Source organism: Topomyia yanbarensis, chromosome 2 (genome assembly GCF_030247195.1).
Source record: "Topomyia yanbarensis strain Yona2022 chromosome 2, ASM3024719v1, whole genome shotgun sequence".
In the NCBI taxonomy this organism is placed as follows: Eukaryota; Metazoa; Arthropoda; class Insecta; order Diptera; family Culicidae; genus Topomyia; species Topomyia yanbarensis.
Genome location: NC_080671.1, coordinates 386,146,344 through 386,163,279, shown reverse-complemented (window position 1 = coordinate 386,163,279; position 16,936 = coordinate 386,146,344). Strand labels below are relative to the sequence as shown.

The 16,936-nt window shown below is 41.8% G+C and overlaps 2 protein-coding genes across 2 annotated transcripts; one reads left to right on the top strand and one right to left on the bottom strand.

Moving 5' to 3' along the window:
- Positions 1–2,475: 2,475 nt before the first annotated feature.
- LOC131684718 (cytochrome P450 4C1-like) lies at positions 2,476–16,340 on the bottom strand. The gene is made up of 7 exons (XM_058967828.1): positions 16,240–16,340; positions 4,577–4,814; positions 3,982–4,365; positions 3,846–3,915; positions 3,481–3,796; positions 3,184–3,427; positions 2,476–3,122 (listed from the first exon to the last, which is right to left on the bottom strand). Exons 2-7 carry the CDS (start codon positions 4,731–4,733, stop codon positions 2,782–2,784), a joined length of 1,512 nt encoding a protein of 503 aa, XP_058823811.1. The 5' UTR covers positions 4,734–4,814; positions 16,240–16,340; the 3' UTR covers positions 2,476–2,781.
- Positions 11,845–14,089, top strand: LOC131684719 (dnaJ homolog subfamily B member 14-like). The gene is made up of 4 exons (XM_058967829.1): positions 11,845–11,917; positions 11,988–12,046; positions 12,603–13,461; positions 13,530–14,089. Exons 3-4 carry the CDS (start codon positions 12,644–12,646, stop codon positions 13,816–13,818), a joined length of 1,107 nt encoding a protein of 368 aa, XP_058823812.1. The 5' UTR covers positions 11,845–11,917; positions 11,988–12,046; positions 12,603–12,643; the 3' UTR covers positions 13,819–14,089.
- Positions 16,341–16,936: the final 596 nt, after the last annotated feature.

The following is a 16,936-nucleotide window of genomic DNA, read 5'->3' as shown; positions in this document are numbered from 1 at the left end:
TTACGACGACAATGAAATTATTAAGCTAGATCTTGAACATTTACATGGGATGCCAATGTTTTTTTTTCCTGAAATAAGAGCTGCCAGTTTTCCAGCTTTTGTGTCCGCCTAACTCTTAATATAGTAACTCTAAACGAATCAACATCTCCCCAGACATGAAATCTTCCGGTAGATGTCCGTCCGCCGGGTTTCTATCAGACTGGAGCCGAGTTAAATGACAGAATAATTCTGAAGAGATCCGTACCAAAACCATTGCAATATCTTCCGGACAGAATTATTGTAAAAGTCGAACAAAACACTGGCAGGAGTCCAACAATATTGTACATTCCTGGCAGCATTCCAGCTGAAACCGAGCACTACCGGTTTCCTGCCAGAATTCTGATAAAAGCAAGGTTGTATAATTTTCATTCGCCTGAATGCGAATTGAACTCATCTACCGAATGGCTTTCAGTCACCGACGAACCGACGTGCCACATGGAACAAAAAATGCGTCAGATATTGTCCTAATTGTTTAAATTAAAATACGTTGTTACACAAGCGGCATCTGTATAATGGTTCGCGTAGTAGTCTTCGTTGATAACACAACAGTACGCAAAAAACAAGGTTTGTCGACGTTGTACCAGGTATGCTAGAACGAAAAAACTTTCTTAACATGTTGAAGATCGTTTTTGCAGTTTTTTTTGTTATCCTACACTAAGGCAAAATGCATAGCGAAATTCATAAGATTCATCTTATGATGACTAGAAAAGTAACAAAACTATGTTTTCATAAGATTAATATGAAAAACTTACGACTTGTATGATTACCTTTACATTTTACAAGTTATTGCATATGCCAGTCGTTCAAGTTTCATACGAGCATCTTATGATTCTCATAAACATAAGAGAAATGTATAATATTGTTTTATGATAATTCAAAGATGCCTTATGGAACATGAAATCATAGCAAACCGATTTGACCAAATAAAAGCCGTTTCATAAGATAATCTTATGATTTACATACGTGCTACTTGTGGCTAAAAATTATACCATATTCCTATGAAATTCGCTGTATTTTTTGCCTGAGTGTATATATGTACTATTTAACAAAACTGTCCGTTACAAGCAAAAAAGTAACAGAATACATGCATTTTTCATGAGTTCTCAATATTATTTTGATGCATATTACCACTACATACGCAGCTGAGGGAATTGCACAGCTTCTGTAATATCAACATACTTATCTAGAAAACTGCCCAGATTCAAACATGGCGGAGCGATCTGTCGCAGTTTGAAAGTAGTGATCGCTTCATTTCAAAACTATCGTTATTTTGTATGGGATACTTTTCGAATGCCTCTGTCATGTCGGTTCGTCGGTGCTATGGTCAGCTTTCAATATGTACTGAAAAAATAGTACCAAGTTTTGTAGTGAAGTCGTGATAAGCGAAAGAGAAAGAGGCTCGCAATGTTACTAAGGTTCTATTGAATGCGCATTCCTCTGTACTTAACTCTCAAATTGCAAAGTCTCTGGGTCTTATTATTATTATAGAACTAGTGTGAAGTTTTCGGCCAATATAAAAAAAAATGAAATTTAGCCAAGCACAGTCGCCATATTCGATCTGGATTCTAATGCATTAGTGCAAGAAAAGTGTATCGTACTTCTTTGTCGTCGTTCTTGGACATGAAATGTATTTTTGACACTTTTATTGATTTCCATGAAATTAAAATATCACCTTCTCCGGTGAGAAGAAAAAAATCAGATGAATTTTATCGGGAAAATTATACTCACGCTATTTATGGAGATGGAGAATTTAGCGACTCATTTTATCACGGAAAAGTTGTACATCGGATAAGATTCTTCTCCGCATGCGTGAGTGACAATTACAATGCCTGATTGTGTCTCAAAAGAAGAGCGATAGCTGAGATTGCGCATCATATCATCTCGCATAGTTCCCGTCAAATTTCCTCAAGGTTTTCCAAGCGTATAGCTACCTCGAAGCAGTCCCGTTCCTCCTGGTACCGTTGCAAGAACTGGTCCGCACGTCCAAGCAAAGCCAGTGGGAAGTAACCTCGGTTGGAATATGTTCCGCTCGATATGAAAGGTTGATCAAATTTGAAGAAGTTCCTCGGAAAGAGAAAAAGCAGAGATCTAAATCGTAGTTGTGGGCAGTCAGTAAGTCCTTGGAGTGCTACTCATAGTTACGCTAGTACAAAAGGCGCAAGAACAAAGCACCTTTGTTCGATTGCTGGCTTGGAAAAAATGGCGTGGTTCAAGGGCTTCAATGGCCTGCAATCACGCTACTGTATCTAAAGATGTTGGAAACAACCTGGAAGTCGAACCAAGCTCACTTCACCGAAGGCAGTAGAGCACAGATCTTGCAGGCCGTTGCGGGTATTTAACAGCCACCGGCGTCACGATGATTCGAAAGAAAATTCTACCGTAGACTTTAACACTGTATTTCACCTTTTTTTAAAAAAAAAACGAGCAAGCCTATCATCACAATGAACGATATGTCAAAGCTGCTAGAAAAAATGCAGAGCGGATTCGACACCGCTTTCTTTTCTTTATCACATGAACTGTACCTAACACCATGTACACATTTTCCTGTCAAAAATTTTAACGCAGCAACAACACCACCAAGTGATTCGCCGCACCAGTAAACAAACCACTATCTATACCTTAAAAACATATCTAAAACCCGGATTATTTGCATTATTTTTTATCCGTGAAAAAACCCACGTGCAGAGTAACGTGTCCTGGTAGTACACACATATACTTAGGAATCGAATGCATTTCACAATTTCAAACGCGTTCCACCAACGTCACTGGAACACCCATATGAGGCCGAAGGACCAAATCAGTCTGTACTCGCAATTTTCCCGTTGATTCTCCCGGCAGAACCCGATAGTTGGAAATCAGTTTAATCAGTACCACTTTCATCTCCACCATGGCGAATCGCTGGCCAATGCAGTTCCGTGCTCCGACACTGAACGGTATGTAGTCGTAAGGCCCTCGCTTTGATTCGGCATCCTCCGAGAATCGTTCGGGATCGTAGCGATCGGGATCAGGAAATACTTCCGGATTTCGATGAATCATATAGATCGCTACGAGTACTTCCATGCCAGCGGGCAGTGTGATGCCATCTGTAGTGAGAAAACTACAATAAGAAGCATAATATTCATCAAAGAGATACGTTCGCCGAACCAAGCTCAGTGTCTTCCACCAGGTGTCGCCCAATGAAGGGTACAGAAGGGTAAAGACGCAGTGCTTCCTTGATGGCGCTTTCCAGATATTTGAATTCCTGCAGAACCTGATATGTCAGATCAGCCTCGCGGTTGTTTTCACCGAGGATTGCAACGATTTCATCATAGATGCGATCCTGTACCTGTTGATTACGAGCCAGCTCGTAAAGTGCGAACGAAGTTCCACTAGCTATTGTGTCATGACCCTGAAAAGCAGCCATTAGTCTTCCAATTTCGCTCAAAAATGTCCAATACCTACCTCGACCATAAATGTATCGACTTCCTCACGGATCTCGAGATCATCTAACGGCATACCATCCACATTAACATTCAGTAGCAAATCCAAAAATGTCATCTGCTTTGAATAAAGCTTTTGATCACTCTGAGTCAAGCTTTGTCCTTTCTGACCACTTTCTTGCAATTGTTTTCTTCGTTCAGCTATTACAGAATCTGTGAATTTGTGCAGTTCTCGAACTATTTTCCGCGCTTTGTAGGCGCGTGGATGAACCAGTTCATACAATACAGGATAGCCGGCCAAAGGGTCGGTAACTCGTAGCAGAAACAGGACCAACATGCTAGACAGCCACTTATTAAAAAGTTTACTTGTTTTAAGTCATCGCTTACCTTTTAACATTCTTAACGTAGTCGTTGTCTGGATCGTTCTGTGCGTTGACTGATGTTCCCATCGACGTCTCTGTTCAAATCAAAAAGTCAGATGGAACATTGACGAGTCGAGTTACGCTAATACCCAACCACTTACCACAAATACTATCTAACGCCATTAGCGTGACATAGGAGTAGATGTCGAATTCCTTTCCACCTACGTGCTTTCGTAGGTTTTTCACAATCAAGTCGGCCTCTTTATTGAACACCGCCACAAACTCTTCCAGGATCTTGATGTGGAACGCCGGTGTGATAATACGACGCCGTTGCAACCACTTTTCCCCACTGGACATCAGCAATCCAGTTCCTAGCCAAGATTCCAGAAACGTGTATAACAGAGACTTCTTCGTCTGCTTCGCCATCAGAATCTTTTCGACATTCTTGGGGCTGCTCACGAGCAGCAGGCACCGATTGAACAGACCCCAAATGAAGGTATCAGGTCCATGGAGTTTCAACAGTCTGATACCAACTTCGAATATTCCTGTAACGTTAAGATTGAAAGACGGCGTCGTAAGAAAAAAAATAATGGTAGAGGCTTTTATACTATTCAGCTCAACTTATTTTAGCCTACAACTTTTCGCCGCGACGTGTTGCTATTCGTACTAATTCTCTCACTTCAGCGGGTTCGAGTATACTTTGGCCCATCGGTGATGATAGCAATCACACTGTGATAAGCAAGCAGCAAAGCTTACCGGGAGCGTCCGTATTAAACTCCAGCAGGTTGCCAACCAGCGGCAGCGGTTTTGGTCCTCCGAAATGCTTTGCGATCTTCTTCATTGTGTTTCTTTCGCGAATGTACTGTATGATCAGGAACAGCACCGTCCCGGCTATTATAGCTTGAAGAAACATGGTGAAGGTTTGCAATTAGTCGATGTTCCGCAGATCAAACGCATATAAACTCGTCCAAAAATGTTTTCCCTTCGTTGTGTTCTGAAAGGGAAAAAAACGCACTGTAAAACTTTGAATATAGCGCATTGCGCACATAATAAGTGCGATTAAAAGTGCGGAAACACAAATAAAACTGCGCTTTTACATTGAATTGTCTTGGTGTCTATTACGCACTTATGTATTATCCAACGAGGAATAAGTGCGCCTCATATATGAAAACGATTTAATGTAAAAGCGCACTTTTATAAGAAAAATCGCACTTTTATGGAGTCCAGTTTTAAATGCCATCAATAATACATTTCACAAATATTGTCTACGACTGCTGATTCCCTGGCTAGTCAGGACGGAGTAATAAATAATGGTAGACTGTATTTTTACACTTAGGCGTACTTTAATCCGCGTAAAAATATAAACTGGCATCGATAGCCCTGTGGGAAGTGCGCTATCTTGCCACTTATCTGTGAACCGCAAAGCGTGAGTAAACCATGGGGAGCTGACATACAAGTAAAGTTACCAATGTGTGTAAGAAATGAAACTGTCATTTTGAAATTCCACCAACAAGTAGCAACTTGCCACCAGCCGGCGCCACGATTTGCTACGGACGTTGAGTGCAAACTTGAATACAATGGTGATCTAGGGGCAGACCACTTGTGATTCATTTTTAAAAATCAGCGAAATTAAATGCATTTCTTTCCATCAAAATAGAAATTCGTAATGCATTGCACGCAACGGCGAAATCGAACAAAGTGGATCAGCGTAGGACGAGTGTTAAGAAATCTTTTCTGCGAGGGAGTGCAAAGTTGATGCAAAAATGGAAATTAAATGCATTTTTTCTAAGTTGATGCAAATTTGTTTTACATTCCTAGAGTGATCTGCCCCTCGATGGTGATTCACGCACTCGAACCTGAAAGCGATGGTGATTTCCAACGTATTTTCATTTAAATGTTTACACAGGTTTTCCGGGAATTTTTTTTTTCTAGCTCATATGTCTGTTCTCTGTAAGTAAACATCAAACAAAGAGAGAGCATAGCAGACAGCCGCGGTGCTCATGTATTTTTACTTTCATTCCATTGTATACTCTTGACCAGAGTTAAAAAATAGTCAAAACGTCAAATGAACAAACTGCCCATTCATCCATGCAGATTTTCATTCGTCTCCGATTGTTACACGAAGCGACCGTGCAGCAACGAATCAAATGCATCAAAGTAGGCCCTGGCACAATGTAAACGATGATGATTGTTGTTTCATATGCTTTACGGGCATTTGAAAACATTTTTCTAGATAATTAGTAAAATGAATATATTGTACGATATTCAACTGAATGAATAAGGATGGATATTTGAGTGAATATTTTTTCTATTCACGTCACGCGTCAGGTTCATTTTCAGCCGTCAAAAAAGGGCTTCGATTATTTTTAACTCTGCTCTTGACAATAAAGGCACTGAAAACTGACATACAAGTAAAGTTTTCAACTTGTGTAAGAAATAAAACTGTCGCTTTGAAATGACAACAGTAAGTAACAACTTGACATTGGCCGGCGCTTCGATCGGCCAGCAATCACTATACGGGACTTGTGTGCAAACTTGGATACAATGGTGATTCACGCATGCGAACCTGTATGCGATGGTAATTTTCAACGTATATTCATTTAAATGTTTACACAGGTTTTTCGGGAAAGTTTGTTCTAGCTTATATGTCTGTTCTCTGTGATAAAGGTGCGAAAATACATTCACTCGTTAGTCATTCGTCGCGCTGCAATCCGAAAGTTCTACTATAGTTCCGCTAAATATTCGGGTTATACTTGTCGTGATCCTTCCGCTCCATAGTTTGTTTGTCGGGCTATGTTCCAGTCCTTAAGCCCAACTTTAGCATTTTCAATTTATAATTATGATCATGAGCGTCGCTACTAAGAACAGGTATGGTTCTGGTTGGGTCAATCAATGGAAGACGTTCGTAGCCAACCGAGTGGCTGAAATCCAATAGCTGACCTCCCACGCTGTTTGGAATCATGTGCCATCCGAAGACAATCCCGCCGATCTCGTTTCTCGAGGAATGGACCTCGATGAACTCCTCGCTAGTACACTGTAGTGGAACGGACCGCAGTGGCTAAAACCAATAATCGTAGCAAACTCAGACCAACCGGAGGTCCGACAGACTATTGCCCTTCCTGTCGTGAGCGAAGAACGGTCAGATATCGTCGGTCGCTATTCCAATCTTCGTCAGCTACTTCGGATCAGCACACTTCTTCGATGTTTCGCCGCTAATTGTCTCCACCGCAAGAATCACCAGCCTATTCTTGTCGGCCCGTTGACGGCTATTGACATTGATTGCACTCTGCTGAATCCTGTACGTCGCATACAACAGCAGCACTTTGCCAACGAGATACGCCAACTTGAAACTGTTGGAAAAGTAAACCGTAAATCCAAGCTACGGTTTCTGCACCCGACACTCCTAGACGGTATTATTCGTGTCGGCGGCCGGCTACACAATGCTGGAATACCTGTCGACGGAAGACACCCGATCGTCCTCCCTAAACATCGTCTGACCGACATGATCGCTACGAGGGAACACCAAAAAACGCTCCATGCCGGTCCCAGCTTACTGCTGTCCTCGTTGAGATTCTGGCCTCTCGGCGGACGAAACATTGTACACGGCTGCATGGTCTGCGCACGTACCAAACCCAAACCGTTGCAGCAGCTGATGGGGGATCTGCCATCTGTTCGGGTGAACATGTCGTACCCGTTTCAGAATGTTGGCGTTGACTTGGCTGGACCAATGTACGTGAGAACGTCACTCCGGAATAAGAGATCGCCATTCTTCAAAGCCTACATCACCGTATACGTATGCATGACTACCAAAGCCGTGCACTTGGACCTTATGTCAGATCTGACCACCGGCACATTCATTGCGAGCCTGCGCAGATTCGTCGGCCGTAGAGGCAAACCTGTGCATATCTACTGCGACAACGCTACGAATTTCGTTGGAGCACAGCGAGAACTGGAAGAACTGTGGAAGCTTTTCCGAACTCAAGTTCACTAAGATGCCGTAGCAAACGAATGCGCAGACAACGGAATACAGTTCCACTTCATCCCACCTCGCTCTCTCACATTCGGTGGAATCTGAGAAGCCTGCGTGAAATCCGTGAAGACCCTGCTTCGCAAATCAATGATAAACTCTCGCCCAATCACGCCGTTGCCGGACAATCCATCCGATGTACTTGCTCTGACTCCAGGACATTTCCTGATTGGTCGTCCGTTGAATGCGGTACCTGATCCAGATTGCCGTGAAGTTCCTGATTCCAGGTTGTCTCGATGGGAACAAGTACAACAGCTAACTCAGCACTTCTGGAGTCGTTGGCACAAGGAGTATCTCGCCACCCTGCAAAATCGCTACCGCTCGACAGAAGCCATGGACAATCTAGCCGTTGGTTCCATCGTCGCTCTCAAAAAAGAGAGGACCGCCGTTGACATGGCCCCTGGGACGCGTGCTCAACGTTCATCCCGGCCCTGACGCCCTTGTTCGTGTCGCCACCGTGAAGTCGACCTTCGGCATCGTTCAACGCGCCATCCCGAAGCTCTACTTACTTCCGGTTGAAGTTGCGCCACCCATCGTAGCACAGAGTCCCGCACCAACTAGCAGCCCTGCGTCAACAACGCCAAATGAAGGCCCTTGCTCAGGGAACAGAGCCGCCGGACGAGGTCCCGGCCCTTGCTCAGGGTACAAAGCCGCCGGAAGAGCTCCCGGCCCCTACTCAGGGAAATGAGTCGAGATCCTGGCCCAAGCTCGGGGGTATCGAGCGGTTCGTGGTTCACCTGTAAAGAACCAAGCCTCGCCGTGTGGGTTCCTAGAACCCCCGGCTGGGACTTGACTCAAGTTAAGTACCCCATCCTAATTTGTCAAACCAACACTTCGCGTACAGATGTTCCTCCTTTACAGCACACCACTCCCGGACAGTATCCTGCAGTCGGACCCGACGCACCTCGAAAAATCATCCTGGAAGCTGTAAGGAGACCTGTACCGGCAAGACGAATCCAGATCTCCATATCCGTTGAACGTCAGTCATCGCAAGAAGCTTAAACTTCCGCCGCTAATGCCCGTTGAATTCCTTAAAATTTCATTGGCGGCCGGAATGTTCAATACTCACCTCTAATCCACCACAATACGAACCTGAAAGAAAATGAAATTTTATGCAATGTAAATATCTGTAAATACTTACCTAGCCCTAAGAAGAATTGAACTAATCCTAGAATTTTATATACAAAATGCAATGTAAAATACTTACCGTACGATTCGCACAGTCAGCCCACTGTGCAAACCCTAAGCAGAAATGAATTCTGCAGTCCATAACATAGCTGTCAAACAGCCGTAACATAAACACACATAGACAAATGTACACAAAAAACATACAATAAATAGATAGTAAAAAGCAATCAGTGGTGTCGGTCATACAAATCTTACGAGTTTTCATTTCGCGATATCCAAAGTCCCCGTAAAACGGTTTAACCCGCGAGCGATAGCGGAAAGTGCAGTGGATGCATTAGTCCTGGTCAAGCAGGTGAAAACAACGGCAAAAGTTCCTAATAGATCCAGAAAGTAAGAAGAGTGGCGAAGTGCGTGAACAAGAGGCATAAGAAATAATTATCCACTATTCCCCATAAAGTTTGCTCGAACCGAATGTCCGCCTGGTTCGACTCGAATAGACCACACCGACCCGAAAGGGTTGCTTATCATTTCTGACAGCCGGTGTGCTTGGTCGAGTTTAATATTCATAAGAACAAGTCCTGAATAGTAGGATCCACATGTCCCCCACCCAAGCGAATTGATCAACTTGCAAGTAGGAGCACATATCTACCAACCAGCCAAGAAGACTTCCGAATCAATGAGAATGGACCATGCCAGTCGAAAGCCACAGGCCCAGCGCCATCTCGTACAGTGTCATTGTGATTATCATTTCTCAGCCCACACCCTGGCAGACGTTCATCCGCCCATCTAGACTCTGTCAAGATGAGAACCTACAAAGCCTAACTGTTCGTATGTGCTAGTCCGTATAGATTTTGGTTTGCTGAAACGAAACAAGCAAAGCAAAATAAAAGCAAAATAATTGTGATTAGTATTGTAGTTATAATAAATAAGTAAACGATTTCTCATCTGTTGTTTGTTTCCTTGTTCGCAGTCCTCCTTCCTGTTCCTGATCTGTTTGGGCTATTGGCTTTCCGTTTCCTTGGCCGTCACGTTCTCTTGCACCGAGTTGCATATATTGTAGCAAGAGAAACAAATGAAAAGACAAAGCAAAAAATTGAAAATAAATACGAAATGCTCTCCTTTCAGACCCCGAACATAACCCTTACTTTTCCTTTGCTTATCATTTTGGTACCAGCCAGGAAGCACTTGGCCTTGTACCCACTGCTCTTCCACCGTCCTCGTGGTTTTCTCCATTTATCACTAGCGTCACATGTGATATTTGGGTACGGAAAATGATTTCCTGAGCAGACAATCAAATGAAAGAAGATGGTCAGGTAATTAGTGCCCTTTCTGCACCAGGTATCATATCGCATTTGTAGATACAAATATTAAGTCTATCTACTATACGATATGATGGCCGAAAGGATAGATAAGCAACCCAAGCTCCCCAACATTGAACTCACGCTGATTAAGCTATATAAATATTATATTTTTGTTTGTTTCAAGTATGTCAGTGTCGTCGACATGTTGCTTATCAGGTTCATGACAGTCGTGCACTTATATATGGTTATCAAGTGTGATAAGAATGTAATAGACTTTTCCACATTTTTATATTGAACGTAACCAGGCATTAAATCATAGTTTAGATAAATGAGAAAGGCATAATTGCATCACTAGGTGAATTAAAACAGGTTTTTAAAACTGAAATGGCGTTTTTCGAAAACATGTATTTGGTTTAAATATTTCAACAAATACTTCTAACTGATCCCATTGTTAAAAACCAACAGAATCTTTGTTTAATTTCAACTAAATTTGAGTTGTTCTCTCCTTTGGTTAATACAAAAGATTAGTTTTTGTTTTTTCGAACTTATCATGATTTTGTTGTTTCAAACGAAATATTTGTTGAAACTATTGAAAAGCCAACAAATGAATTTGTTCGTAATTTTAAGCAACAAGAGATTATAGCTACTAGAGGTTGCATGTCGCTGTTAACACTGAAAATTTATCATATCGCTCTTACATATGCTAGGCCCATTATTTGACACATATTGCCCTGGGTATACACTTGTCTAAGTACTGGGATACAATATGCTAGAACGAGACCCCATGTTTCAGTCCGTGAATACATGAAGACAGTAGCGCTTTGCTCCCTCTAGTAGTTATAATCCCTTTTAACATCATTGATAGAATCAAACCTGAATCTTGTTTATCACTATATCAAACGGGAAAATCCTTATTTAAAACCAAAATTTGTTTATTTTCACTAATTTTTTTTTCTGCGTGTACTATATTGAGTACAACAATCTTGAGTAAAATCTTGTTGGCAACATAAAGGCACAGTGATAAATTTTATAGTGTTTTATAGCAAGCAAATAGCAACGACGGCAAACTTCAGACATTGCAAGTTGTGATAATTTGCTTCGTACATTTTCAGGTTGACAAAATATCCAAAAACTATACGAAACAAATAACAACATTGTGGTGCTGTCCTTTTTCTTAATTTTTATATCAGTTTACTTTAACTGCAGTAGCGGGCGAAAAATAGGAATCATATTTCATACAACATTTCTCGACAAACATATGATTACGGCCTAAAAGCCAACTGTCAAAATCCACTTTGAATGGAAATTCCAGACAAACCGTTACTGGTCGAACACAGTTCACAACATTTTATGAAAGAGAAAACTTTTCTCTTTTGTTTACTACCAACATCTGTGATTGGCGTGTAACGGTTTGTTCGGAATTTCCATTCAAAGTGGATTGTGACAGTTGGCTTTTAGGCCGTAATCATATGTTTGTCGAGAATTTGGATGCAATATTCCATCCAAAACAATAATCTAGTACGCTGTTTCAACATTTTTGGAAATCATGGCAGCTGTACTGGAGCTCTTTAGTTTATGTGCTGTTACTTCGATCTGTGAAATGACTGCTCAGTGCGGGTGACAGTGACAGCTGAAGTGGAGGTACGTGTTCTACATTATCAGGTCAATTTTGTGAAAATATTTCTAATTAAACAAATAAATTGGTTTTCAGCTCGGAATATTTCAGGCTGTCCAGATTTTTGTGTGTCAACTTTAAGAGCTAAGTGCTGGGTAAGTTTAGAATCAAGCTTTCAACACAGTAAGACTGCTAGTTCAAAAATTCCAATTCAATGACAGAATCGATTTTTCTTAGTTCAAAATTCATATTGAAATTTCAACGTAAAGCCTAGTTTTTACTTCACCTACGACTCATTTATCGCGGCTTAGCAAACGTTGTTCAAGGCCATTTAAATTTTCATTGCAAGTCCACGATATCGTATATCAACCAAAAGATAATCTATCGTAACACGCATGGATGTCCTATTTGTTTTGGATTTATTATGCAGGTAGGACTTTTATGCGCACGATGACAGCAATTGACAATTAAATTAAACACTCGGATTATAGAAATTAGAAGAATGTTACGTTGTTCTACGCATAACCACCTCGACTCACACTATCTGTTTTTGTTTATCTTTGTTTTGTCTCTCATGGAATTGATATAACAGTTACTTTCCGGTATGGGACTGGCCTATAATAATTATTATTAGAACACAAATAGAATTAGACATGCATGATTTGCATGCAACCTGGTAATTACGAAAATTCATTGTATCTTTGATTTTAGCCTGCTGAAAGCGCGACCGACACACAAAGGCGCACATCGCGATGGAGGTCAACAAAGATGAATCGAAGCGGTGCATTGACATTGCGGTCACTGCGTTCAGGGCCGGCAACGTTGAGAAGGCTGAAAAATTCCTGGAGAAATCTCTCCGACTGTACCCCACTAAGGAGGCAGAGGTTCTGCTAAGACGCATTCGAAATGCCACCTCTGGCGCTGGTGCGGCAAAAAGTGGGACGACGCGATCAGAAGAATCGACCGCTCGTCGCAGGGCGGCGAACAGGGAGAATGAAAAACCGCAGGAACCGAAGCTAAACGTTGACTACACCCAGGAACAGCTGGACGTGGTGAAGAGAATCCAGAAATGTAAGGATTATTATGAAGTATTAGGGGTTACTAAGGAAGCTACTGATTCAGAGGTTAAGAAAGCATACAAAAAGCTAGCGTTGCAGCTTCATCCAGATAAGAACAAAGCTCCCGGTTCTGTAGAAGCATTTAAATCGTTGGGTAATGCGGTGGCAGTTTTGACTGATGCTCAGAAGCGGAAAGAATACGATTTGTATAGGAATCAAGACGGTACTAGTAACTATCATTCCAATCATTCAAATGGTGGTGGATACAATCATCACCACGAGTACAGCTTCGGACGTAGCTTCGAGTCGGACATCAACCCCAATGATCTCTTTAACATGTTCTTCGGTGGAGGCTTTCCACCGCAGCAGACTCGTGGAAGAACGCGGCAATCTCAAGAGCCCCCTTCAACTCAACCAAGCCTGATAATCGCCATGGTAGTGACTTTCATTGTTGTAACACTGTTGTCGACGTATTTGTCGTCGGGTCCAATGTACAGTCTACAGCAAACTGTGTAAGTTTTTTGTCCCGGGAGGACAACTGTTTACTAGTTTTCAATTAAAAATTTTGCCACTTTTACAGCACATACTCGGTGGAACGTCGAACACTAAACTTGAAAATTCCATACTACGTGAAGCATAACTTTGTCAGCGAGTACCAGGGTTCTCTGAGTCGGTTAGAGCACTCGGTAGAGGAGGAATACATTCTGTATATGAAACGCACTTGCTACAATGAACGGAACTATCGGGATGCGATGATGGCTCGAGCTAAAAGCTTTGGCAGCCGAACCCAGCTGAATCAAGCCCAACAGCTTAAGATGCCTTCCTGTGATGCTCTGTACAAGCTGGGCATCGGAAGGGTAAACTACTAAACCAATTCTTGGGAGTAATAAATTAGACGCATAGTATTTATTTGTTGTTTGCTGCGATGTAAGGGATGTTTAGTCAAGGTTTTTATCACGATGTAGTGTCGTACCAGTGGCCACTTTCATATTGGAACGTCATAGTTTTATCAAATACTTTATGGTCGGAAGATATTCCCATTCCTTAATGGCAAATAATAAACTAATTTTGTTGCAGGATAATATAGTAATCTCAAGTAAAACTTGTTTTAAAATAAACGGCATTTCATTACTCAAAAAAGGCGTTATTGAATGGGTGTTCTACGTTAAATTATTGGCTGAGTAGCCGAATGCTGCTTAGCAGAAGTTGTCGATAGCCCGATAATTTAAATTATTCTTTCTTAACAGACAGTGCGGGTGTCTGATTGTAGATTCTTAAAGCAAAGATCGTGGAGTTATCTAAATCAATTATGGTCGAGAATACAACCCCAAGCCGTAATGTGGGAATTGAACTCTCCTTGGTGCCGGGAGAAGTTCCACAATAGCACGAAGCTGCTGAAGTCCTACACTAATGGGGTTTTCGATTGATTGACACCGGTGTAGTGGAGTGCACTGAAACTGCACCGTTTTTGCACGTTCTAGCAGAAGTGCAGAAAACTGGGTATGTTCCATTGACACTTCTGCTAGAAAGTGCAAAACTAGTGCAATCCACTACACCGGTGTCAATCAATCGAAAACCCCATAAGTTGAATCTGGTTGAAATGTCACAAGGTTTGTGATGTTTCTGGAAGCGCTGGCAACAATAGTTCTTCGAGCTGTTATCTTGGCGGCCTTTCAAGAGAAAAATTTAAGCCTTCACAAGAAGCGCGCTTATAGTTTTCCGGAATAGTAAAAGATGTCCCCACATGGGGATCGTCTTAAGTACAATCTCCCCGAGCCAACAGAGTGTAATGATTTATCGTGATAAGTTGTGCAGCTCTTTTTGGTATTCCTGCAAAACGAGTTCTAAAGGAAATTCCTTTGGAATGCTTCATATTCTCCGGGAGTTGTGTGCAAGCGGGGCATGACAATTGATCATGTGGACTCTCTCCACTATAAGCACACTTTTCAGTATTTTCAATGAAAAAGTCATTCTCATAATTCTCTGTGCAATCATCACACCGAGCCTTATTGCTACAATGGCTCATTTGCTTGTATTTAGTACAATGCTGCAATACATGACGCGCTATGCAAGAAGAATAGGCAGACGATCCTTGCCGAAGAAGAGAATTTGTTGAATGTCGTACAATAATATTCAATTTAACAAATTATTTAGGCAAATGTTTTCAAATATCGGTAAGGCATATAAAACAACAATTACGCCTACTTTGATGCGTTTGATTCGTTGCAGCACGTTCGCTTCGTGTAATAATCGGAGACGAATGAAAATTTGCATGGATGAATGGGTGGTTTGTTCATTTGACGTTTTCAGCTGCGTCACTGAATATTGAAAATGAATGCGGCTGAATATGATCGATTTTCATTCAATGAATTTGAATATTTATAACTCTTGTCGCCAGTAAGGTCATTTTCTTATTTTGCATAATTCTGAGCTTTTCTCAGCGAACTTTTGAGATATCTGTAACGGCTGAATGCAGTTCAAATTTTGTGGCTGGAATTCGAACATGAGTGCTGAATTAAGCGGCACTCCAACATAAACGAACTTCAGTCGAATCTTTCTTTACAGACAATCTAGAGTGAACTTAAACATATTGACTGCCCGTAGCTAATGCTGGATCTGCTTTACAAACCATGTGAGGATAAGTCATAAATGAAGTTGCTAATTTTAATCATTGATTACGAAAGAAGAGTATGCATCGATTCACGCCCGGTCAGCAAAGGAAACACTAACCGATAGAAAAAGGGCTAATCTTATTGCAGCCAGTCAACAGGCAAGTCACTGTACAATACGTGAAAATAAAGAACACTAAAACCAACGGGTAACCCATTCTTTTATGAATATCACGAGTCAAGCGATGTCAGGCACCGGACACTAGAGCACTCTAGTTAGAGTGTGGCCAAGAGGCCATGAGGTATCCAAACGAACATGAAATTTGATGTATTTCTATTGTGTATACGTCAAATTCCATGTTCGTTTGGATACGTCATGGCCTCTTGGCCACACTCTAACTAGAGTGCTCTACCGGACACTACATCGGTGACGAGTAAAAAGTCGGAAATTGAGTAGAACCTGCGAATTTGCAAGTTATAGTTTGCAAAAACACATCGTAGCAGGCAAGATGGCGGCGGAGTCGGCAAATTATCGCTGCTATGACAGCGAGTCGGAAAAATGGGAGCTTTATAGAGAGCAATTGGAACTTTTTTTTTGTTTCCAATAAGATTGCGGACGACATGAAGAAAGCAGTTCTGATCAACCATATCAGTGCGTGTACATATAAGCTGCTTCGTTACCTGTGTACTCCTGATCAGCCGAAGGAAAAAAGTTACAACGATTTATGCACAGTGTTGTCTACGCACTTCACGCCTCCAGTCGTCGTGCACAAAGAGAGAAGAACATTTTTCCGAGCTCAACGAGGGGGAGGCGCCTCCGAGTCAATTAACAACTGGATTGTACTGATCAAAAATCTCGCAGCAAACTGCAAGTTTGGAGATGCATTGCAGCACAACCTGTTCTTTAAGTTTATTTATGGACAAGGGTGTTGGTAAGGCGTTCGATCGAGTATGTGAGCAAAACGAAACACTTACTCTGGAGAAAGCGCAGGAGATAACCTTGAAATACGAAGCAGATTCAACATCAACTACAGCGATTCACTAGCTTTTGGAATTCGTCTGACCGTCATCAACAGTGTGGGTAATAGCACGGTGCTTCGATGTACCGTGAACTCTTCAATGGGGAACTGGGACGCTACAGACACTGCACGGTTTTTTTGGAAATAGAGGAAAGCGCTATTTCGTTATTTAAAAAACCTCGTCAGGTATTGTTTGACTTTCATAATCAGATGAATACGGAATTGGAGAAGATGAAACGTGCGGGTGTAATCACGAAGTGTGCCAGCTCACCACGAAGAAAACCATTGGTGCCGGAACATAATCAGATGGTGGATTGAGACTTTGCGGTGATTACAAGGTATCGGTCAACCGGTTTGTT